Source organism: Balaenoptera acutorostrata, chromosome 20 (assembly GCF_949987535.1).
Source record: "Balaenoptera acutorostrata chromosome 20, mBalAcu1.1, whole genome shotgun sequence".
NCBI lineage: Eukaryota > Metazoa > Chordata > Mammalia > Artiodactyla > Balaenopteridae > Balaenoptera > Balaenoptera acutorostrata.
This window is the reverse complement of record NC_080083.1, coordinates 49,077,405-49,102,949: the sequence shown is the minus strand read 5'-3', so window position 1 is coordinate 49,102,949 and position 25,545 is coordinate 49,077,405. Positions and strand designations below refer to the sequence as shown.

The 25,545-nt window shown below is 40.9% G+C and overlaps 2 protein-coding genes across 4 annotated transcripts in view; one reads left to right on the top strand and one right to left on the bottom strand.

Moving 5' to 3' along the window:
- The window catches only part of DDX42 (DEAD-box helicase 42), a 47,717-nt gene extending 45,740 nt beyond the window's left edge, over positions 1-1,977 (bottom strand). The window contains exon 1 of one of the 2 annotated variants that reach the window (XM_057536017.1): positions 1,778-1,977. The gene's annotated coding sequence lies outside the window, so the exon portion shown is untranslated. The remainder of the gene's footprint in view (positions 1-1,777) is intronic. The other variant, XM_057536018.1, reaches the window with a different exon arrangement.
- A 551-nt stretch (positions 1,978-2,528) lies between these two features.
- On the top strand, positions 2,529-21,785 carry CCDC47 (coiled-coil domain containing 47). 2 transcript variants are annotated; one of them, XM_007175763.3, is made up of 13 exons: positions 2,529-2,736; positions 7,730-7,998; positions 8,471-8,578; positions 9,842-10,016; positions 11,441-11,562; positions 11,948-12,013; positions 14,194-14,295; positions 14,494-14,604; positions 15,315-15,400; positions 16,757-16,815; positions 17,330-17,439; positions 17,666-17,833; positions 21,244-21,785. In XM_007175763.3, the coding sequence occupies exons 2-13, from the start codon at positions 7,735-7,737 to the stop codon at positions 21,322-21,324; spliced, it is 1,452 nt and encodes a 483-aa protein (XP_007175825.1). In that variant the 5' UTR covers positions 2,529-2,736; positions 7,730-7,734; the 3' UTR covers positions 21,325-21,785. The 2 variants fall into 2 exon arrangements, with proteins under 2 accessions (XP_007175825.1, XP_007175826.1); XM_007175764.3 differs by having other exon boundaries at positions 2,532-2,685.
- Positions 21,786-25,545: the final 3,760 nt, after the last annotated feature.

The following is a 25,545-nucleotide window of genomic DNA, read 5'->3' as shown; positions in this document are numbered from 1 at the left end:
CTAGTTGCGGCAAGCGGGGGCCACTCTTCATGGCGGTGCGCGGGCCTCTGACTATCGCGGCCTCTCTTATTGCGGAGCACAGGCTCCAGACGCGCAGGCTCAGCAATTGTGGCTCACGGGCCTAGTCGCTCTGCGGCATGTGGGATCTTCCCAGACCAGGGCTCAAACCCGTGTCCCCTGCATTGGCAGGCAGATTCTCAACCACTGCGCCACCAGGGAAGCCCACACTAAATTATTACAATGTAAGTCAGTTCTTACCATTTCTCTGCTCAAAACCCTCAGACAGTTCCCACCTCAGGCAGAAGAAAAATGAAATCTTCACAACAGCCTAAAAGGTCCTGGTTGTTCTGTGCTTCCCCCCACCCGCACCCCCCATCCCTGCAGTTCTTCCCTGACCTTATCTCCTACCACTCCCTCCTTTGCTCACAGAGCTCCAAGCATGTTGGTCTTCTAACTGTTCCTCTAACAGGCCAGCATTGTCCTCTGCAAGGTCTTTTTACTTGCTGTTCCCTCTGCCTGGAATGATCATTCCTCCAGAAACGGGCTGGGGTCACTCCCTCACCTCCTTCTAGTTGCTTAAGTATCAGCTTGTATGTAAATACTTCGCTGACCAAGCTATTTCAAAATGCAACACCTCCCCTTCCCTCTTTGCAGCTTTATTTTTTTACCTAAGGCATTAGTTATCTTCTAACATACAGTATAATTTATATACGTGTTTTCTGTCTCTCTTTCCCTCACTAGAAAGTAAGTTTCATGAAGGCCGGGGTCACACACCTAGAACAGTGGTAGGGAACAGGCACACAGAAGGTATCAACAAAAATATTTCCTGAGTGAATGAATTGCAGGTTAGGCCATATAATGCCCCTTCTGGGTACAGGAAAATACAACATACATTTTTTTCCTCCGCCGCTTAAAGTCTAAAAATTAATTTTGGTATGAAAGACTTATTGCCCACCTTCCACTGGGCCTGGCTCTGGAAAGTTAAAGTGAATTAAAGCAGAATCTCTGCTCTTTAGGAGTTCGGGGGTGTGTATACAGGGGACAATAGATATACAAAGATCATTTACAAAAAAACAATATGTATGGGAAGCCAGAGGAATGTGAATGACTGCCCAAGGGAGTGAGGGGCAAAGCTTCCACTAAGGTGATAAAGAAGCTATGATTCCCCCAAACTCTCGACTAGTACGACTGTTCTTCCTTATATTATTGGTGCGTATGCTTGCAACTCCATATAAATTATTTACCCACATCAGATAGGCTCCTAAGTAGGCCGCAAAAAAGTTTGTGTGACGATGGTGATGCTAATCACGGATGTACTCAAAGCTACACCAAGATCACCGACTATGTCTTTTACTGTCTTCAGATTTGGCAACTTTTCCCTATCAGGTCCCCCGACTTGGAGACGAGCATCTGCTAACTGCTGCTGGCTTGGGTCAGAATCCTCCCCGCGGGTATCCCTCACCCGGAGCCCAGCACCCTGCAAATCCCTTCCCTTGCAGGGCGGGCGGCCGGGAGAGCGCCGCCTCCGGAACGCCGCCAACTGGGCCTCGTTAAGAGCTGCGGGAGAAGCGGGAGCCGTGGGAGGGCGACGAGGTTCGGAAGGGCCCCTCGAGGCTTCAGTCACGCACTCCTACTCCTCCCCAGCCCCCTGCGCCTCGGCTTCCCCGAGGCTCCGCCGACTCTTTGTTAAGAGAGGCCGCGGTTCCCTGGCCCTCGCTAGGCCCCGCAGTTGCCTTGCGGTGCCCCCAAGGGGTTACGGCCCCGCGTCCAGACCCACCTCGCACAAACCTGCTGCTGCGGCTGCAGAGGCAGCTACTACTACCGCCGACGCGGAGAAAATCCCACGGCCCGAAGTACGACCGGTCCAGACCCCGTCCCGCCGCGCTCCTCCCTCTCCGCCCCCTTCTTCGCCGCCGCCGCCTCCGCCGCCTCTCGGCCCGTAGCTGACGGGGGGAAGGGGAACAAAACCGGACATGCGCAGAGCAGAGCGCGGGCCGAAGGGCGGAGCCTGATCTACGGCTCCCGGAAGGCGCCGCGGGCTCCGGGCCCTAAAGCTCCGGAATGCCTCACAGACACCTCAGACACCTAACAGGCACTACTGCTGGATGAGGAGTGTTCATGGCCCGTTTAGGAAGTGGGCCTGGAAGTGAAGAAAGTAGCAGTGACGGGGAGCCGCCAAAAAATCCCAAGAAAGGGGCTCGGGTGGAAACCACATGTACATAAAATTGTCGATCCTCTAAAGTCCGCTCCTTTGCAAATGCGACCAGGGCAAGATTTCCCCGCGTGCCTCTGGCCACGTGGTCCGTAGAGCATGGCGAATTTTAGCTTCCGGAGCACGGGTTCAGCGTGATGACAACTTGACTGAACCCTAGTGGAGAGCACAGGGATAGGCGCGGGCAGTTCCGGCCCAGGGGCCGGGCTTATGTAACCCTCCCAGCTACCACACCTCGCCTCAGCTGGGCGGGGGAGGAGGAGGTCTCGCTCGGCCCCCTGAGCTGTGTCCCGCCCCCGCGCTGTGCGCAGGCGCGAACGGGCCGCACGCATTCTACGTAACGGCTGGCGGAGGTTACGTGAAGAGTGGTGCGGCGTGACTGAGCTACCTGGTCCGGCTGTGTCCTAGAGGCGTCGAGGGCAGTGAAACCGCAGTGACCCGGCAGGCGGTGGCCGGCCCGAGAGGCAGGCAGGGTAAGGCGGCAGCCGCAGGAGCGCTGGTCCGGGTTCTAGCCCTCTGTACAGGTAGGGAGCGGGCCGTGACGCGCTAGTCGGTGGCGTCGGGCTGGGCCGAGCGGTGACGCTGAGTTGCGTGGCCTAACCAGGTCCCTTTTCCCACCCCATCCCCTAAGTCCAGCCTATGGTGACATGCCTCGGTCCCCGCGCCTTCTCGCCTTTCCCGACTTTCTTAAAAACAAACCAGACTTTGTCCACCCCAGGGCCCATTTTCTGTTGGGAGTTCTGTTCGGGGTTGGAGTGACTTTTAACGGTTTTTGGGAACTTCCAGAACTGTGAGCAAATGCCAACCCGCAGAGCAAAGTTAGAGCAAGCCCACAGCGTGCCAGCAGGAAGAATGCAGCGTAGAATTGATTCTCCTTGCTGGGGAAAGACTAGACCCCGCAGGCTTAACAGAAGCAGCAACTTCTGTGGTCCGTCTTCTCTGAAGGTTTCTAACATGACATGTTTTTATCCACCATGTGTAAGGAGACAGGAGAGTGTCTCCATGATCTCCAGAAGCCTCAGGGTCTGGCCATTGTCAGAAAGGCCTACTCTAAAATGCCAACAAGGAATGATTCCTGCACTTAGTCCCCTTCCGTTTTTAAGTCCAGACCCAATCGCTGCGACTGCCAGGTGAGCTAGCAGAAGAAATCAGACCAGACTTGTTAGTGCTGGGGTGCCCTGCCCCAGGAGTCTCAGGACTGCCTCTCAGGCAGGGAGTTGTGCGTTTGAGAAATGAGTTGACAGGTGTACCAGACAGACTTCTGGGAAGGAAGGCCAAGGCACAGATGGCTTGGATAATTTTAACCTAAATACCCTTAAAGGAGCTCTGTTACAGGGCTGAGTTAACTTAGGAGTGCTTCTGTGGTGTGAACGTTCTAAGTGGAAATTCACTTTGAAATGACCAGACCTTTTGTCAGGGAGTTAATCAAGTTGACTGTGCCAGTGTTAACCTTTATTTGCTTCTATTTGAAAAAGTTTAAAACTGAGATCTGAAAGAGAAGCACTAAAAATGAGGTATTTTTACACCTTAAAGGGCGTTCATAAGGCACAGTGGAAGGAAGTAATGGGAACTGCTATTTATTGAGTATTTTCTATGTACCAAGCACGTATCTCTTGTAATATCCACTACAGCCCTGTGAGGCAAGTAGTGAATGACTATCCCTTTTTTTGTATGTGGGGAACAGGGGTTTAAGTAATTAGCCCAATATCATATGGCTGGCAAATGGTAGAGCTGATGTTTTAAACCAAACCTAACTCCACATACGTGCTCCTTTTCGTATTTCTTCCACTTTTGACTATGAAGCTAAGGGTGTTTGGAGACACATCACGAGCCTCTTTGAGGTTGTTGTCAAGAGGGCAGCTATGGGGCTTCCCTGGTGGCGCAGTGGTTGAGAATCTGCCTGCCAATGCAGGGGACACGGGTTCGAGCCCTGGTCTGGGAAGATCCCACATGCCGCGGAGCAACTAAGCCCGTGAGCCACAATTACTGAGCCTGCGCGTCTGGAGCCTGTGCTCCGCAACAAGAGAGGCCACGATAGTGGGAGGCCCGCGCACCGTGATGAAGAGTGGCCACCACTTGCCACAACTGGAGAAAGCCCTCGCACAGAAACGAAGACCCAACACAGCCAAAAATAAACAAATAAATAAATTAATTTAAAAAAAAAAAAGAGGGCAGCTATGTTTTCCCATAAATGTCCCCTGCTGCTAACCTCAAAGATCAAATATTGGAAAGGATATATAATATTGGCCTATCCTTGGTGGCATTTCTCAAATCATTTGTGCCTTTCAAAATTTATGAACTTTGCCCAATTTTAAGAACATTTCTTGAGCAGCCGTGAGTTGCAAGGTATTGGGCAATAGCCTTTGAAATTGAGCCAATTTCCTTTATGAATTTATGGTGTTGTAAATATGAGCTATAGAATATTCACTATACCAGAGCACCTTGAGAGATCAGTATTGGGTTGGCCAAAAAGTTCTTTCAGTTAGTGAATATGTTGTTCAATAAAGTTCTTCATGAAAGTGAAAAATGTGTCCTTTTTGAACTTAAAACCGAACGAACTTTTTGGCCAACCCAATAACATACTCCCTTTTGCCACCCATTCACTCTGTTAGTGCTCAGCTCCCTGCATCCTGGCTTTCATACTTACCACTTCCTTGCAGTTGCCAATAATGATTTCCTTATTAACATTGGGAAATTTTTGGTCCATATTTTACTTGAACTTTCTGCAGCAATTGAAACCGAGCTCTGTTTCCTTCTTAGAAATATGCTTCTCCTTTGACTTCTGTGCTACCACTTTGACCAGAGTCTCTTTTTCTTTAACCATTCCTTAGTTTCCCATTCCAGTTCTCCCTATTATGCACAACTCTTAGCTGTTATGATTTGTTTCAAGACTTTTTGGTGCTTTTTTTTTTTTAAACCTAACTCTTAATACTCCCTGGGGATCTCTTTCATTCTCACACCATCTCTATTTCCAGCTTAGGTGCGTATCCTGAACTCCAGGCTTATACTTCAAATGCTTCCTTTTCTCCCTTTGTAAAATAGGTTATAATACCTTTTAGGATATTGTGAAAATTAAGAGTTATATAAATGTTAATCATCTGACATACTGCTTGAAAACACTTCAAACTTTTCAACAAGTATTAAATTTAATTTATTGCCTTCCCCCAATTTTTTCGCCCCTTTATTGTTTTTTATCTCAAGGATGACTTTGTCCAGCTGTTAATCAAGCCAACACTTGGAATCACCCCAGATCTTCCTTTCCCACATTCCTTATATTCATTCACTTTATGCTGACAAATATAATCCTTAATACCTGTCAAATCTGTTTTCCTGTTCATTCGCAATACCACTGCCAGTTCGGTCGTGTTTTATCTCCTAATTATCTCAGCCACTTGCTGTTTTTCCCACCTCAGGTGCCCTTCTCTAATTCACCCTCTGTATGAGCTGTCAGGGTTAAATTGCAAATCTGATTGTGTCACTCTCTTACTTAAATCCTTTAGTTGATTCTAATCATCCAAACTTCTTAGTGTGGTATTTAAATAAGGATCATCAAATAAATAAATAAATAAGGATCATCATGATCTGGCCTGTGCTGGCCTTTTTAGCCTCATTTCCCCCATTTGGGTCTACAAACCCAATGTTCTATCATACCAAACTCCTAAAATGTGCTGTTTCAGCCCTCTATGCTATAGCTGTTCCTCAGTCTGCAGTGCCTCTTCCTGAGTGCAGGAACTATCCTTTTATTTTATTTTTTGAAGAACATTTTATTATAAGAACATCATAGAAAAATTAGAAAAGTATTCAATATAAAGAAAAATAGGGCTTCCCTGGTGGCGCAGTGGTTGAGAATCTGCCTGCCAATGCAGGGGACACGGGTTCGAGCCCTGGTCTGGGAGGATCCCACATACTGCGGAGCAACTAAGCCCGTGAGCCACAGTTACTGAGCGAGCCTGCGCATCTGGAGCCTGTGCTCCGCAGAGGGAGGGGCCGCGGCGGTGAGAGGCCCGCGCACCGCGATGAAGAGTGGTCCCTGCTCGCCACAGTTGGAGAGAGCCCTCGCACAGAAACGAAGACCCAACACAGCCATAAATAAATAAATAAATAAATAAATTTATAAAAAAAAAAAAAGCCTACAAATAACAAATGTTGGTGAGGATAAGGAGAAGGGGGAACCCTTGTACACTGTTGGTGGGAATGTAAATTGGTTCAGCCACTATGAAAAACAATAAGGAGATTCCTCAAAAAAAAAAAAAGAAAAAGAAAGGCAAAATGCCCATAATCCTATCATACATAATAACTACTATTTATATGTAGATGTATGTATGACCTTCTAAACCTTTTTGTTTGTGTATTTGCTTCTAAAACCACTTGGGTTCTAACTTCAGTCATAACAATTTTTAATAAACAAAAAGTAAGTTTTTTGTATGTATGTATGGTTTAACTGGTTTCAGATTTTCCCTGTCATACTGTAACTCATGTCCTTGAAGCTAGGTTCTCTTGGCATAGTATCTGACATGGTGATATGCTCAGTGAGGGAACATTTTATTTGATATGGTAGGATCATTTTATGAAAAGCAGTGAAAGCCAGAGGAGTTTTATTATTATTCTTTAGGTAACTGGTTAGCCTTCATTGGTGATTGAATCCTTACGTAACAAAAGTCATGTTTTAGAAGGATAAAGGTAGTTTTTAGGGAGAAGTATGGAGTAGGGAGAGAGTTGAGCAGGGGAGACCATTTAGGATAATACTGTGGTTCTTGAGTAGGTGGTGTTAGCAAAAATTGCTACTTTAAATAAGTAACAAAATCACTGCTACTGGCTGACTTTGGAGGTGCTGCCTGAGAAGTGGTTGATAGCAGGGATTCTGGAGGCAAAACTGGCATCAGAACATAGTTCTCTGTCACTTGGTGGTTGTATTACTTAGCATTTCTGTGCCTCGTTTTCCTTATCTATGAAATGGGAATGTTAATAAAACCACTTTCTTCAGAGGGTTGTCATGAGGATTAAATTGGTTGCTTTTTGTAAAGCCTTTAGGACAGTGCCTAGCACTTTGTGTCTTAAACATTTGCTTTGATGATGATGATGATGTGCACACATAAAGTTGACCTAAGAATGAATAGCTTTTCCGTTCATGTATTATTTTTATTACAACCAACAGATAGTTGCATCTCATTCTTCTTTCATTATCCCTCTTCCCAGTTTCTATATAAAGCTTTTTATAGGTGTTCAAAAACTGCATACTGAATACACAGTGTAAATGGAAACCAACCTGAAGAAATTAAATGACTAGTACAAGATTTTACAGATAACTAGTGAGAGAGTCCAGACTAGAACCCAGGCCTCTTGAACCTCACCTTATTATTCTGTATATAATGCTATCTGAAATGAACAGTATTAAATAAGAGAAAAGTGGGAGAGTCTTAGATTTATTTTTTAACTGTTTACAAAATGTGATCGGTATGTGTAGAATGGCAGTCCACTTAGGGTTTTTGTTTTTGTCTTGTTTGACTTATTTTTAAGGGGCAATGAAAGCCTTCCATGCTTTCTGTGTTGTCCTTTTGATATTTGGGAGTGTCTCTGAAGCCAAGTTTGATGATTTCGAGGATGAGGAAGACATCGTAGAGTATGATGATAATGACTTCGCTGAATTTGAGGACGTCACAGAAGACTCTGTTACTGAATCTCCTCAACGAGTGATAACCACTGAAGATGATGAAGACGAGACTACTGTGGAGTTGGAAGGGCAGGATGAAAACCAAGAAGGAGATTTTGAAGATGCAGATACCCAGGTAAAGGTTCTTTTTTACTGATTTCTTGGGAAAGTGGAAGGATGGGACAATGTGTAACTAGCACTTTTCCCAGACATTAAAAGTAATGCCCAGGTCTAAGGAGACCTTTACCCTCTGGTATGCTCATTTTTATTCAGTAGATGGAGCTCTTCTAAATGTTTGTGGTATGTTCTCGCCTTTTACATTCAAGAAAAAATGAATTGTATTTTTCTCCTCTATGGAAAGCCTGGATGGAGGATGATGGAGTGGGGGTGGATATGTACTGGTGTGTGGGTGGGTGGGAATTGTATCATTTAGAGCTCAGGGTTCAAATGCATGGGGAGTCATCATTTGTTTCAAATATGTAATATCTCTGTGTTCTGTGCTTGCTGCTTTCATGTTCTGTTTTCCTCTACAAATGTTGCCTATAAAAATGAGATAAAATTGCCTGTGATGTTAGTGGGGGAAAACAGATTGTGCCTCATTTTCGTAGGAGGGAGATACCGAGAGTGAACCATATGATGATGAAGAATTTGAAGGTTATGAAGACAAACCAGATACTTCTTCTAGCAAAAATAAAGACCCGATAACAATTGTCGATGTAGGTATACAGGTTTTGAATCCCAAACTAACCAACAAAATATCTTGCTGTCGTTAATCTCAGAAATACAATTAGTGACACGTAGCTGGTGTTGATGTAACATGGGAGCCATGAAAGAGTTTGACATCAGTTCTTCTGATGCAGTGGACACACGGAAAAACAACCTGTATCTTTTGTTGGGTTCTTTTTATATAAATTTATTTATTTTTGGCTGCGTTGGGTCTTTGTTGCTGCACTCAGGCTTTCTCTAGTTGCAGCGAGCGGGGGCTACTCTTCATTGCAGTGCACGGGCTTCTCATTGCGGTGGCTTCTCTTGTTGTGGAGCACAGACTCTAGGCGCGCAGGCTTCAGTAGTTGCGGCACATGGGCTCAGTAGTTGTGGCTCGTGCGGCACACGGGCTTAGTTGCTCCTCGGCATGTGGGATCTTCCCAAACCAGGGCTTGAACCCATGTCCCCTGCATTGGCAGGCGGATTCTTAACCACTGTGCCACCAGGGAAGTCCCGCAACCCGTATGTTTTTATTTTAGCCTTCCTAGTTTTATTTACCAAGGAATGAAGAGGATAGACATTGGGTTTATTTGGGGGGTGGGACTCAGAATCAAGATGAATACAGAGGGCTTTCCAGCTTTTCATCCCATTTGATTATCCTCATATTTCCTTAAAGAATCTTTTACAAAGATGACCTGGAAGGACTTTCCTGGTGGCGCAGTGGTTAAGAATCTGCCTGCCAACACAGGGGACACGGGTTCAATCCCTGGTCCAAGAGGATACCACATGCCGCGGAGCAACTATGTCCGTGTGCCTCAACTACTGAGCCTGCGCTCTAGAGCCCGCAAGCCACAACTACTGAGCCCACGTGCCACAACTACTGAAACCCGTGTGCCTAGAGCCCATGCTCTGCGACAAGAGAAGCCACCGCAATGAGAAGCCTGCATGCTGCAACAAAGAGTAGCCCCTGCTCGCTGCAACTAGAGAAAGCCCGCGCGCAGTAATGAAGACCCAACACAGCCAGATAAATAAATAAATAAATAAATAATAATAAATAAAACCTTCATTAAAAAAAAAAAAAAGCAACACTGAAAAAAAAAAGATGACCTGGAAAACCGAAATGGGCATATTTTTCAAAGTATAACCATATTCAGTGGCAGTTACCTAACGTATCCACTTCCGTTTATGGGTTTTATCATTCTCCTTCATACCTTGAGTTAGACTTCGTCCTTCAGCCTCAACCAACATTAAATGGAACGATTGTTCTTCTTTAGGTTCCTGCACACCTCCAGAACAGTTGGGAGAGTTATTATCTAGAGATTTTAATGGTGACTGGTCTGCTTGCCTACATCATGAATTATATCATCGGGAAGAATAAAAACAGTCGCCTTGCTCAGGCCTGGTTTAACACTCATAGGGAGCTTTTGGAGAGCAACTTTACCTTAGTAGGTAAGTTAGGCTAATACAAGTCTAGCCACCTGTTTGAAAACTTTCTGGTAAGAACTGCTTATTCGCTCAGTGTAAGCATCTAACTACTTTCATGGACTGCTGAAGAGGATGCTTTTTTTTCTTCTCTCAAGGATCTCTTTTTTGTTAGGTTTTGCATAATGAATAAATTGCATTCATGAAATAATTTTCTCATCTTTCATCAATCATTTGCTATACAGCTTCAGATAGAATGAGACAATCAGTGTTATAAAAACAAGTTGATAAAAATCTAGCCAAAAGCAAAGAATTTTGACATTTTACGTAGCTTAATAAATGCTTTCAATTCATCTTTTAGAAATTAGAAGTCCTTCAAAATTCCTTCAGGTTTTAGGCACTTTAGTGTCAGATCCACTGCAGAGGTGTACACTGATACCTTAGAGGAAGCCTTGTAATGGTGTAGTGTAGGGGGTAAGGTAGACTCACCGACCTTCACTTCAGTTTGGCTTTGAACACTTTGTTTCCCTTTGATAGCAAGCAAGTATCCATCTCTTCTGCTCTTTAGCAGGACTGTGTACTATGTTGTGCTAGGTACTTTGCATACATTGTTTCTTACTTAATCTTTAGAACAATACTGTCAGTTGGATATAGTTTCTGTTTTCCTAAGGAGGGATCTGAAGTCCAGAGAAGTGTTAAAACTTGTCTAAGCTCTTCAACTGCAACCATGATATTAGAACCTAGTCTACCTGCTTCCAAAGTCCATGCTGTCCACTGTACCATACTATTTCAGTACTTTTTGACCTGGAAATTAGGAAAAAAATAAGCAGCCTTTAATGCCTTCTACTTCTCTTGGTGTGTTTTCATTTGGTGTGTCAGTCTGCTTTACCTTGTAAAGTCGGACACATTTTTGTGTACATTAATGAATTAAATGAAGAGAGGAAATTATTGGAATTTGAGCTTTTTGTAGCTCTTAATACCACTGTTATCATTTTGCTGCAGGAAAAACAAACTTGGATAAAGTTAAATGAAAGGAAACACCGTGAGGGAGCGTTGAATAGTTAGTATTAATGGTATTTTTTTTTTAATGGTATTTTTTATTCACTACATAAGTTTTTTTTTTTTTTAACTTTTGGTAGAGACATTTAAACTGACTTTGCTCCATTTTGTACCTACTCTCGAGATACTTGTATTTCAAGCTGAATGTCATTAACTAACAAGGACACATAAGTAATGCTAGAGTCCATAATTTTTTAATGGCAACAATAAAGCATTTTAGAAGTAAAAGGAATAATGCTCATCTGTTATAATCTATGTCTAAAGGAGAGTTCTATAAGATAGCTAAGTATTGTTAACCTAAAGGTACCATCATTTGGGGGTCAGAGTAGAAGAGTGTGTGGTGATTAGGCCCCAACATTTCCAGTGAATCATGTTAATGGTTTTACCCCTAGGGGATGATGGAACTAACAAAGAAGCCACCAGCACAGGAAAGCTGAACCAGGAGAATGAGCACATTTACAACCTGTGGTGTTCTGGTCGAGTGTGCTGTGAGGGGATGCTTATCCAGCTGAGGGTAAGTAGGGAATTTCTGGTACAGTGTATATCTTCCTTTCATTTTTTCCAGTGTGATCCCAAGTCCTGTAAGATCAGTGTCTAATTTTTTTCATGTTTGACTTAAAATGGGATCTAAAAATTATCTTTTGGGAATTCCCTGGTGGTCCAGTGGTTAAGACTCTGCACTTCCACTGCAGGAGGCCCTGGTTCGATCCCTGGTCAGGGAACTAAGATCCTGCAAGCCACGCGGCACAGCCAAATAAATAAGTAAATAAAAATCATCTTTTTTACTGACTGGCAAATGTAGAGTATATTTGATGAAGCATTTGAGTCCCCCTCCAATGTCTTCTCCTTATAGCAAACAGAAGTTGCAGTTGTTCTCTTGGGTTTTTTTTGTTTTTTAGTTCCTCAAGAGACAGGACTTATTGAATGTCCTGGCCCGGATGATGAGGCCAGTGAGTGATCAAGTGGTATGTATTCTTTCTGCTGGTTTTCTCTGTACAGATTGAATTCTTAACTTCTTAGAGCTTGTTCCATTTCTTGCCAGGATTATATTTGGACTTTCTAACAACTTGTGTCCCTTGCCCAAAAAATGGAACCTTTTCTATCTAGATGGATCATCTTCCACTCAGTGTGAAACTGGGGGTGGAGGTGCAGGTGGGTGTGAGGAGACGTATGTGCTTTTTGTGGGGAAAGAGGTAATACTCTGTCACCAGGTAGATCAACAGAATCAACCTGGATGATGGAGGGAAAAAACAGTTGTCACAGACCATTTGCCCTCACATCTGATTCTGCTTTTGGTGTCTGCTTTTACCTTTGGCAGTAGGCTGGGTTTCTTTTCAAATATTTTTTGCCTCAAGTAATACATCTTGGGCTGAATGAGTTCATAACACAGTATGGAGACCTTATTGTTTGGTATACTTTCTTTCTTTTGCTAAATTAACGTGTTAATCTGAAAATTGTGTCCTTCATTAGAAATGCCACATTCCCCCTCCCTTCATTCTTCCAATAAATAATTGTGCTGACTCCCACTGCTGCAAGAAACAAAAATACATGAGACAGGCTTTTATATAAGCTAGTAGAACAAGAAATGTATGCATATATATCAAAATACAAAGTAGTATTTGGTTAATAAGTGCTATATTGGTAATATAATTAGGTACTTTTTATTGGATTGAAACGCAATTGTTATTTTAAAGGTCTTATTGTTAGTTGGAAACCTGTTTCTTTTATTTATTTTAATTTTTCTAATGTGGCCACTGATGATTTTACCCACTAGTTTTTAGAGCCTCCTCAGTTAAAACTCAAAGGAGGACGTTTTGCTGCATCTTCAGCCATCTTTTTGTAGAAATTATTCTTTAGAGTGTTGTGTTAATCGTTTTCAGTTCTTTCCTGAGGTTGATTTAATCTCTTTTCCTCTGAGCCAGCCAGCCTTTTACTTTTTTTGCTGTTTTTTGGGGTTTTTTTCCCTGCAATGAAAAGCAGCCTCAACAAACATATGGGTTTTTTATATTTTTAAGCCTTTTTATGTGGGTTCTGCTTAAGGTGTTACTTTGTGTAGTTTCCCCTCAATGATAAAAGAACAGAAAACCTTTTCTTTAGCAACTGCCATCTTGCCAGATCTTTGCTATATTTCCCTACATTAACATTTCCCTTCTTCCACATATATACTGGTAACTTTTGACCCAAACTTTTAAAGATATAGTTAATAAGACAAATAGGGCCATGTTTTATCATACCAGACTCTTTAGGCTTATAACTTTCTCTCTCTGGCCCAATGTAGAGTATTAAAAACTGTTTAACCTGCCTCTGGGGTGTTTCCAACACCAACAACCAGTTCTCTGATTCTCCAGATACCAGTTGGGTGTCCAACAATTCAATCCAATTCTCATATCATCTACTTGGAGTTAGTGCCAGATCCCACAAGTTAAAGGTCTCATTCCCACAAGATTGCCCACACTTCAGATGCCAGTTGCAGGCCCCAGGCCGCCATACTTCTGACTGCCCAGCTATAAATCTAGAGTTCCCACAGCCCTCCCCTCCGATTCAATAATTTTCTAGAATAGCTCACAGAACTCAGGAAAACACTTCACTTACATTTACCAGTTCATTGTAAAGGCTACAATTCAGGAACAGCCAAATGGAAGAGAGGCGTGGGGGTGGGGCGGTACACAGAGCTTCCATGCCTCTGGAGCTTGGACCCTTTTTCATAGGGTCATTTAGGCTGTTGGCAGAATTCAGCTCCCTGTGGTTGCAAGTTCCTATTTTCCTGCTGGTTGTAGCCGGGAACAGCTCTTAGCTCCTAGAGGCTATTCTCAGGTCCTTGCCACGTGGTTCCCCTCCGCCCCATAGCCCTTTCACACTTTCACTCTTTCTTCAAGTAGGGTCCAGTCCCTTTTGAGGACTCACTTGATTAGGTCAGTCCACCCAGGATAGTGTCCCTTTTGATTAACTCAAAGTCAACTGATCAAGGACCATCTGTCATGTAACACAGCGTAATCATGGTAATGATAATACCATCACATTCACAAGTCCTGCTCACATTCAAGGGGAGGACGTATACACCAGCAGGCAGGAATATTGGGGGCTGTCTTAGAAATCTGCCTATCACAGAACCTAACAGGTGAGTTTTGTTGGTTTTTTTTTAAAGCAAATAAAAGTAACCATGAATGATGAAGACATGGATACCTATGTGTTTGCTGTTGGTACTCGGAAAGCCTTGGTACGACTACAGAAAGAGATGCAGGATCTGGTATGTCAGGTTCTTTTTCAAATATGTAGAAACTGTGCCTCTTTATTACATAAATGTTTGACTTCAGAGCATAAGATAATTATATCACTTGAACAGTTGTATCACTTTGAAATAGGTCAGTACATATTCTCTTGAGAAAAAAAAGTTCTTGTGCATAATAAAATATCATGTCTTACTTTCAACTGCGTCTTCCTCTAGAGTGAGTTTTGTAGTGACAAACCTAAGTCTGGAGCGAAGTATGGACTGCCTGACTCCTTGGCCATCCTGTCAGAGATGGGAGAAGTCACAGAGGGAATGATGGATACAAAGGTAAGTAAACTAGAAGACATACATTTGTAGACCATTTACAGGGCAGTCTCCCTGAAAGTTACACTGTACAAATTCTTCATTTTTATCTTCCTTTCCCACACAACCATTAAAATACTTTCTTTAAACAATAGATTCACGTGTCAAAAAGACAGTTTTATTAGTCAAGAAATTCTCTCTAAATCAAGAACAGATTGTCCCTAGGATTGCTAATGGCTTTCAGGTTTTTTGAAAAAGCACTACTACTTTAATCCTTATCACCATGTCATTTAGTACGTTTTTTAAAGTTTCAGTTAGTATAGAAGACAGGTATGTAAAGAGCTATTTTTTTCCTATTGGTTGTGTATGGTAACAGCACATCTTAGTATCATAAAAATATAGGAAAGCTCAAAGACAGTTCTAAATGTAAGTTCTGGGTGATGTGGTTGTGAAGAATTCCTAAAATTATTTTAGATTTTATGTTCATGCTTTCACTCGTATTTTGAACACTATTTTGAGATATATTTTCAGCTGCTCAATTTTGATCATTGGTGTGACTAAAGAAAGGCAGTAGTTTCATCATAGGGAGAGTCCTTATTTAAATTTAATTTTTTTAAGCTTTAGCCTTCATGACATTGTGCAAAAGTAAGGAGGATTAAAGAGTGAATATCTATGAAAAAAGAGAAGTGCATCAAACCTACTTTAAAAAAAATAATTTTCTTTTCTTATTTCAGATGGTTCACTTTCTTACACACTATGCTGACAAGATTGAATCTGTTCATTTTTCAGACCAGTTCTCTGGTCCAAAAATTATGCAAGAGTACGTATAAAATAAAAATATTGAAATCAGTTTTCTTCACTAGCTTTCTGTGTTGAAACACCTGCAAGGTGCTTCTGCAATTTCCCTTCCCAACTGAGTGAGGGAAGTTGGTGACAGCATCCAAGTTTTCCTTTGCTTTGACTGCATGCATCGTGAAGGTAATTGAAAACCTATGGGGGACAATCAAATAAGCCTCCCCAGTTTGCACGTGTCACCACATGTATGCATCACCCACTCAGTGAGGTAAATGAGAATCTAACAGAATGGCTAATACTAAGAAAATGCAATTGGTAATCTCTGTCCTTTGTAGTCTAGGGTTGTTGTTTTTTGGTTTTCTTTTTCCTTTTTAATTTATGATGTGAATCTGTCTGTGATGTTTGACTTGTGTTTGATTGCAGGTGTATGCATTTTGTAATTCATGGCTTTTTCCGGCTTTCTTCTTTGAATGGTTGAGTGATTATATTCTTTCTAGTGTATTATCAGACACCCTTAATGCCCATAAAGTTTCTGGCTTTATAGTAATATTGTTCGAATGTAAATATTCAGGGCTTGAATTTGCTGTTTGATTTCACATCCTGTCGCAGGAGAGCATATTTAAGTTTACCCTTGGTGTAAAATTGGTTCTGACCTAAATTTTTGGCTAAGGACTGTGGAGTTGAATACAGTTAAAAGCCAATTTGAATTTTAATTTTCTGTCAAAATCACTAAGGTAATCAAAATTACTTATGCCTCTAGATGGTGTTGGATCATCCTTGCCTTGCTCAACTCAATAATAACACTGTGGACAAAGTATCACATTGCGGCATTCATGGAGCATTTTGTATGTGGGGGGAGGTGTGGAGGGTTAAAAGTCAAAGATTACAAGAGGATTCTTTGGGGAGTCAGAACTAAATTATATATGCTATAGTAGATTATTTCTCAACTTATTCTGAGCCTGACTCAAAAATAAGATCCTTCATCATAGGAAGATAGATTAAGAGTTGGAAATAAAACATAAAAATCCATCAAAATAAACAAAAAGGTTATTTAAAATATGGGCCTCATACTTAAATACAGGCTCATTTCTGGCTCCCCAGGTGAGATGGAATTATCCTGCCTGGAGGGGACATCACTGGAGGTGTTGAAGGATAGGATAAAGATCACTTGGGAATGCATCCATCAGGTAGAAGAGTGGAGCAGATGACCTGTAAAGCTCCTTCGGGCTCTGAGATTGTATTTGACTTGGGGATGCCAAGCCAAATACTGTGCTGATTATTTGCACAGGTATCTGTTCATCTAAGTGAATTGGGTGACTTATGTGCATGGAAAGTATCTCTCTCTTGTGTTCTTTCTAAATAACTCTTTCTTTTATGACAGGGAAGGTCAGCCTTTAAAGCTACCTGACACTAAGAGGACACTATTGTTTACATTTAACGGTAAGTGTTCTGTGTCCTGTCTGAGTTCTTTGTTTTCTGTGAGATGATCTTAAGGAGAGTATTGTTTCTTTCTAAATGATAGCTATAAAAAACTACATTAAAACTAACCCCAGGGACTTCCCTGGCGGTCCAGTGGTTAAGACTTGGCTTTCCAATGCAGGGGGTGCCGGTTCGATCCCTGTTCAGGGAGCTAAGATCCCACATGCCTTGCAGCCAAAAAACCCAAAACATATAACAGACTCAATATTGTAACAAATTCAATAAAGACTTAAAAAAAAATGGTCCACATCAAAAAAAAAATCTTTAAAAAAAACAACCTCATGCGAGCTTATTGGTTTTTTGGTTTCTTCAATAAGAGATCCTTTTATATATTTTAATTTCTATTTTCTGCTGCATTTTAGCTGCCTAAGAAACTTGGAGAAAGGAGCCTATTAATACAAAAAGAAAAAAAAAGTTAATACAAGAAGTATGAATGCTGCCATTAACTCAATAGGAAAATGGTTTTGTTTTCCAGTGCCTGGCTCAGGTAACACTTACCCAAAGGATATGGAGGCTTTACTACCCCTGATGAACATGGTGATTTATTCTATTGATAAAGCCAAAAAGTTTCGACTCAACAGAGAAGTAAGACCTGCAGCCTTTATTATAAGTTGGAGCCTTTTATTGTGTTTTTCCCCCCAAGGGGCGGCGGGGAGGGGGGTCAGCTTTCGATTATTTCAGTGATTTTATCTTTGCTAGTTGACTTAAAAGTGCTACATGGGAGTGGTTTTATGAAAGAATATTAAATGGGATTTTGTTTCTGTTGGATTGAAATGGATTTCTTATAAATTGCTCTGTTTCCTGGGGAAAGGGCAAACAAAAAGCAGACAAGAACCGAGCTCGAGTGGAGGAGAACTTCTTGAAGCTGACGCATGTGCAGAGACAGGAAGCTGCCCAGTCTCGGCGTGAGGAGAAGAAAAGAGCAGAGAAGGAGCGAATCATGAATGAGGAAGATCCTGAGAAACAGCGCAGGCTGGAGGTAAGACAAACTTTTCTTATCACCGTGGTAAAACTCAGATTTATAAGGATGCCTATTTGCGCCACATTGGCTGTTAAGGTAATTCTGTGTAGGAATGTACACAGGCTAAAAGTTTAGCATTTTCTCAGCACTTGGGACAGTTAGTTGATAGCACTGTAAAAAAAGAATAATCCTTCCTGTTCAAACCATGTTAGATTGAGTCTCGATCCTGGAGAATGATATGAATTATCCTGTTCCCCCAGCACAGGCCCTTTTGGAAAGTTCCACTATCATCTTTCAAGCCAAACACTTACTAAGGTAGAAAGAAATTTGGAATTTTAATAGAGGCCAGGACATGTGCCCTATGGTCCAAATAAACTTGTTTTGTAAAAATTTTATTTTGATTATAGAATTAGAGAATTCTAATATTTTTTGTTTGTATTTTGTTTTCTATTTTGTACATAACTAGAATCTCAAACTCAAGAGCTTTTTAAGGCTGTAGTCTGTTAGGTTTCAAACATCAGCATGTTCTCATGTTTTGTGAAGTAAGGTGCTGTAGTCCAGCTCTAAAATTTTAAACCTTGCAAATGCTGGTCAAAAAAGAGGAGAACAAAGTTCTGGGAAATGTGAATTTTAATGTGAATAACCTCAAGGATTGAAGAAAATTCTTGTAAGTGGAGGAGGCAGGCTGCCAAGAAAAAGTGAGCCACTGGACTTCCCTGGTGGCACAGTGGTTAAGAATCCGCCTGCCAGTGCAGGGGACACGGGTTCGAGCCCTGGTCCGGGAAGATCCCACATGCCCAGGAGCAACCAAGCCTGTGCGCCACAACTACTAGAAGCCTGCGCGCCCTAGAGCCCGCGTGCCACAACTACTGAAGCCCGTGTGCCTAGAGCCCGTGCTCCGCAACAAGAGAAGCCACCACAGTGAGAAGCCCGCGCACCTCAACAAAGAGTAGCCCCCACTCCCCGCAACTAGAGAAAGTCCGCGTGCAGCAACGAAGACCCAACACAGCCAAAAATAAATTAATTAATTTTTAAAAAAAGAAAAAAAAAAGTGAGCCCCTGTGCGGCACTTTAGTTGCTGGTACAGTCATTAATGCTGTTGAGTGTAGTGCCCAGAGTACCACAGCCCTCCTCTCATCCTTTCTCATCAATCTTTGATTTGGTTTCGTTTAGTTGATGGATATTTTTCCCCTGAAAATAGAGCTCTGTGTTCATGTAGTCTTCTTTATAAATATAAATGGCTTTTTAACAGATACACAGGAAGAATCTACATGGACTCATTAATAGATAATGCCTTTCGTTTTTCTATGGAAAAAAAAAGTTCTCCAGTTATTTCCAGAGTTTGAAACTATAGTAGGTTTAAGTAAAAGAGGTGCCCAGAACTTAAGTCAGATTGTAGGTTGCTTGTGGGTGTAAACCATGTATTTTTTAGAACCACCACTTTATAGTATCTAGGCCTAGGTACCTTGTAAAAAGATCTAGTGAATTAAATGGGAAAGGAGCCAAACAAAATACAAAAAACCCTGTAGTGAATTTCCGGCTTGAATGGCTCATTTATACCAATGATCTGGACCTTCCTGCCACTACTGGTAGAGCTTTGTTTTATTTTGTTACATATCTAATTTGAAAAGTATAGAGAAACATATACACAGACATTAAAATTAACCTTAATTCTACCATGTAAGAACAATGTAACATAATACTTCAGACAGGTCCCATCCCTAAAAGTAACCACTGTTAACACTAGTTTATTTAGTTCCTCAACTGTGTATATTCAGTGTACATATTCCATTTCTTAATGTAGATCATCTTATAAACTTTTTATATTAAAAATATAGCAATCTTTCAGGAAAGTGTCTTTCCATATTTGTTCTTTTTTATTTCCTGAAGAAAACAATCCTAGGAGAGAAAAAGAGAGATTGGCTGCCAGTAAGAAGTTGTACCAGTTTATACTTTTACCAGTACATGATATGAGAGCTCCTCTTTACTCATGTCTTTATGAAAACTATTTAACAAGTTTTTGAATGTATGACTGTTAGTGGGGAAATGGTATCTCATTTGTTTTGGCAGTTTTTGAATTATTGAACATTTTTCACATATTTATGGACATTAACATAAACATGTTTCTTAAATATGTTGATGTAAACAGATTTCTTCTCTTAATCACTATACTGTATTCTGTGCATTGGTAGTTTTACACATGTGTATAGTATGTAATATGGTAAGGGATGGATAGTGTTGGGGAAAGAATGAGTATGGTGGAGGTAAGAGTTTGGACAGTGGGAAAGGGACCTTGGGACAGTCTTTTGACCATTTTATATAGCTGTCCCAGTAGAGTATATAGCTCCTGACAAATATGCTATTGCTGTTTGCTTGCTACTGAGCCCTCACAAGAGGCAGCAGCTGCCAAAGGAGGTGGCTTCATTCCTGCCTCTGTGAACCCAAACTCAGAATGCATTTTTCCATTGAAGTGGTGTTAACAGTGATGGCTCAATTCTTCAAGATAGTTACACAGTAGCACAGCTTTGGATAGATACTCATTCAGGCTTACCCTGCTGTATTGATGGTTAGTGGATAGTTTTTTGTTAGCAAGTGTGAGAACCTGACAGAGTCAGTAGGTCCCAAACCAACAATTTACAAATCACCCTTTGAAACATAATTTGTTATACTGTCGAGGACTATATATATACTATGTTCTTCTGTTTTTCCTCTTCCATATTTTCTCAGTCCTGTACCAGTGGAGGAGTATGTTTATCAGAACATTTCTACCTTAAACCCCTAAAAAAATTAGGCTTGAGATTGCAGCTGAAATAAGCTTTAATCAGACGTGGCCACTGTTAACTAACCGTGAGGTCATACCTTGACTTGGCCTGTAAGGCTTCCCTCAGTACAGGTGATAAAAACCAGTGACTTTTGCTACCAAAATAATGTGTTTGAAGCTCTTTCTGCTTTTACACAACCTCCTAATTCCTAAATAAAAATATGATAAAAATTCCCAGTTGAACATTATGAATTGAAAAGTGTTGTGCTTGGGCATAAAGTCTATGCTAATAAGAAGAGATTTATAATTAATAATCTGACCAAACAAGATCTTAAGGTTTTCTGAACTGAAATACAAATCCTTGGCAGATACATATGTTATGATGAAAGTTGGGCTAGTGTTTCCTGTGTTTAGGAAAAATCAGACCAGAATAACAAAGTCTGCTTGAGTGTATAGTGTTTAATTTCTCTCTAACTTGAGATTTTAGTTATCTTTACTTCATTTCAAGTTAATTTTCATTAACCAACATACATATTAGCAATTCTTATAACTATCTTCTGGAATGTTATTTGTGGTGCTAGCCTAAATAGTATAGGCAGTATTCTAGTTTTGACTTTTTTTTAAACAAGTACTGAAATCTTAGTTTGCATTCCCTCTTTCTCTCTAGGAAGCTGCCTTGAGGCGTGAGCAAAAGAAATTGGAGAAGAAGCAAATGAAAATGAAACAAATCAAAGTGAAAGCCATGTAAAGTCATCCAAGAGATCTGAGTCCTTATGCCACCTGTAAGCTCTGAATTCACAGGAAACAAAAAATACCAGTTCATTTCTCATTGTAAAGTTTCCCAGTGACTGAGAAATCCTTATTTCATCATGTGTTCTGTTTTTGGTTTGGAGTTTTACAAAGGTTATAGATACATTGGAAGGACTCTGTTACAGTAATTTTCTTCCAGATAATCAGATTATTTTGATTATTTTATAAAAGGAATAATATATGAAATCTGTGTAGTTTCAAAACATTTTAAAAATTATAACATGAATCAGTACTTTTAGTGCTTGATATTTGAAGAAATATCATGAAATTTATAGATATATAATTAGATTGTTACTTTTTGTTTAAACTAGACAGTTGAAATGGCTATGAAGACTGACTCTAAACCAAGATTCCACAGATAACTATTGGAATTGCACAATAAACATTGCTTGGTGGTCTCTTCTGTGTCTACATGAAACTTGTAAAAAAATAAAATTTAGAACACTATATGTGATACTGAGATTTCAGGGACTCAACAGTCTGGTTCAGTATATGTATTATAGGTGGGAGGTGCTGATGACAGTATGATAGGATATCTTTAGGCTCTAGGATACTTACATGTATGTGGAAAATTCTAGGGATAGGTAGTACAGGAGCACAGTTTCCTCCTTACCTGATACCATGAGCTAATGACAATGTGAATGCTGTATTTTAAGTGGTTGTATGTTTTCTTGAGTAACAAATGCATGAAAAATTAACTGCTTCACCTAGATGAGATCAGTGGTCTATGCGAAGTCACAGAAGTTTTCCTTCTTGGTCGCTGCAACCTATGGGATGTTCACGGAGAAGCTCTGTTCTCTGTGTTATGGCCATGTCCCTTTGCTTCTCCTTCTGCTTTTATCTCTTCCACAGTTGAGACTGGGTATATTCTTTCAAAGAAATAGCCATGAATATGCATAAACTACTTTTAAAAATGAGCTTTCCTAGACTATTGAGAGTTCCTTCTGCCTCTTGAGGAAGGAACTCTTGGGGGAGAGGCCCATCTATCTGCACGAGCATTTAGCTTGTTCAGATCTCTGCATTTTATAAATGCTTCCTACTAAGAAAGCATTTTTTAAGTCACTGCTTGTACCAGGTAATTTTTGCTGGGGATGGGAAAGGGTTGGGTTTTTTGTGGGAGAGGGGTGGGTGGGTATTTTTTGTTGATGCTTTATGTGCAGGTGTGTTCTGAGGCAATAACAAGTTGCTGTGAAAACAGCATGTGCTGCTGCCTTTGTAACTGCATGGAAGCTTTTCACATGGGTTTTTCTCTAGGTTAATGCAGAAATGTATAAACTGGGAGATGCAAATGTAATTTTTTTAACAGTTCATGAAATTAAGTTATTAAAATAACAAAATTTAATTACCTTAATGCTATATAATTCTAGAATTAGCCTTGTTTTACAAACCTTTAATCTGCATTTTAGAAATCAAAGTTGGTATGCTTAGCTATCTTTTGATTGATAAAAGCTTTCTTAAAGTCCCACACATTTGGACCATGGCAGCTAATTTTGTAATTTAAGCATTCATATGAACTACCTATGGACATATATTAAACTAATTGACAAAAGTCTCAGAGTGCCGCCTTTACTTTTCTGGGGTTGCCCTACAAGAGTATAAGCCCATAGGAATGTTCTTCTTGTTCAATAAAAGTCAGCACTGAAGTGCTTTTCCCTCAAAAGAGTTAGCATTGACAGTAATCCTTTAGTTGTTACCAGTTTTTGGTGTTTTGTTTTGTTTTTCGGCTGTGCTGCACGGCTTGCGGGATCTTGGTTCCCCAACGAGGGATCAAACCTGCGCCCTCGGCGGTGAAAGCGTGCAGTCCTAACCACTGGACCACCAGGGAATTTCCACTAGTTATTTTAATTAATGTTTTATATTTTTAGAGCCCCATTATGTCATTGATGGGCTTCTCCCCAGAGTCTCCCACTAGAGTTGAGACACCCTTGTCTCTCCTGTGACTGAGAGGACAAAGAGAGGAGAATGTTGTTGACTGGCACACGTTGGAAAACCTGTCTTGTCCTCCTGTCTTGTCTGCATTGCCTGGGCACTTAGCAATACCACAGCAAGTGCTGGACTGGAAGATAGAGACTTGGCCTTTAGTGCCGGCAAAACCAGTTACTAATCTTTTGACTTTGGGCAGGTAACCTCTTTGAGTCTCTGTTCTGATCTTCCTTCTACAAAGTAAGGGAAGTAATTATTTTCTCTACCTACCTCAAATGTAGGTCAACACCAAGACGTAATATATGTAAAATTCTCCTGTAAATGGTAGCACTTTAAAAAATGTATCATCTAGGCCTATTCTCCAAGTGGTGTATTTTTGCTTTATTCTGTTTTGCTTTTCTTTCTCTCAGTGGAAACCAAGCAGATCCTTTCAGAGTTCTCTAACTTTATCTGCAAAACTTGACAGGGTATTATTGGGGTGGGGGGGGATAGTTTACAATTCTGTTTCCTTAATAATAGAAACTTTCCTTGTCAGGCACCAGATGTGAAACTCTTTTCTTTAGATGGAACTTAGACCAAAGAAAAACATTAATTGGCACTCTCATTCCACCCATCCAATAGGAATTGGAAACGTGAAAATTACTTAGAGCAGTGTTGTACAAGGATCTAGTCGTTTTGGTGTGAGGGATGAAATACTGTACTTAATCACCCCAGATTCTCTTTCCTTACTGTTCCTGGCTCCATGAATTCAAATTCATGCTTTGAATTATTTGAAAGCGTGTAAGAGGGAGAAGACAGTTATACCCATAAGAGTGGCTTCTATTACATACTACTAAAACAATAGTGAAAAGTATTTTCTCAGTTTCTGGAGTTTGGTGATGGGCTAAAGATTTATTTGCATTTGGAAAAGAGTGTAATGTTTTTATCTTTGCACAAGTTGAATGCCATCTTCTCAGCTCTGTGAACTGAGAAGTAATACCAATTTCAGAAGAAGGTTTTTTGTTGTTGTTTTTTTCCCTGAAAGGGAGAACTTTGTGTCTATTACTAACTGCTCTTAATGGATATTATTAGGTTATATTTTCATCTTTTAAAATTAATTGTCCTCTTTAATTTCACCTATTTTGCTTTTCCAAATAGTGTAACTTTTATTTATGTAAAAGACACCCAGGCCTTTTAAAGTATTTAGTTCCATGGGAGTTATTTGGAGATCAGATAATATCATATACGCCTAGGTTATTTGTTGTAACAACTTTGCGTTCCTATCACATTTCCAACTTAAATGCTTAAATAGCTTTCTTTTGCCTCTTTTTCTTGCATGTTAACTGCATCACTTAGCAAGTTTGTAGCAAAGCTAGAATTGAAGCTAGTTTTCTGCTTCAGGAAAGAGCCCTGGGTTTGTGGGTAGGGACCCAGGTGCTGTCCTAGTGCTGTAACAAGTCTCTTTCCTTAGCTATAGGTGGGCATCATCTACTCTGCCCTTTCTAAAATGCCTTTTCAGAGGATATTAGATAACATGTATAAAGTGCTTTGACATATAAAATGCTCTATAAAATAATCCTGCTCAACTTGTTAAACTACGCATTGTAAACATTTCTAGCTCTCACTTGAGTATTGCAGGCAATTAGTTTTACCTTTCTCACAGTTAATTTATGTGGTATCTTGAAGAGGGCAGTGCACTCCGGGTGCTCAGGGTTAAAAACAAAATAGCCAGGATCTTCAGTCCATCTCCATTCCTCTAGGCTTCAAGCAAGTTTCAGAAGGCTCCAGAAATCTTGGAGAGTCCCAGCCCTTATGATACATAAGTGAAAAGCAATAGGGAGTTTGTGCATCCCATGACTCAAGTCAAAAGCAAAGCAAGGAGAAACTGAGTTTGTAAACTCTCAAAATTGACCTTTCATTACACCAGTTTTCTAATTAATCTGGATTTAGGAGGCCCTTTTGCAAGGAAATTTGCTCCTTGAAACAGAGTCTAGGCCAAAAGTTTCTCAAAATATCTTTTGTGGGCAGTCATGAAGATGGTGAGATCTTTTAGCCCCCTTGACCAACTGACATCCAGTTAGAAAATGACATAGCTACTGGGCTGGGCATTAGAACAGATGAGAAGTACTTCCGTGTTTAAACTCCCCATTGTGGTGGCTGCATCAAGCCTGGCATCTTTCAGGCACTGACTCCTCTAGTACCCTTGATTCCAAAGACCACACGTGAATAAGGTCTTTTCAAGAGAACATCACGGGGG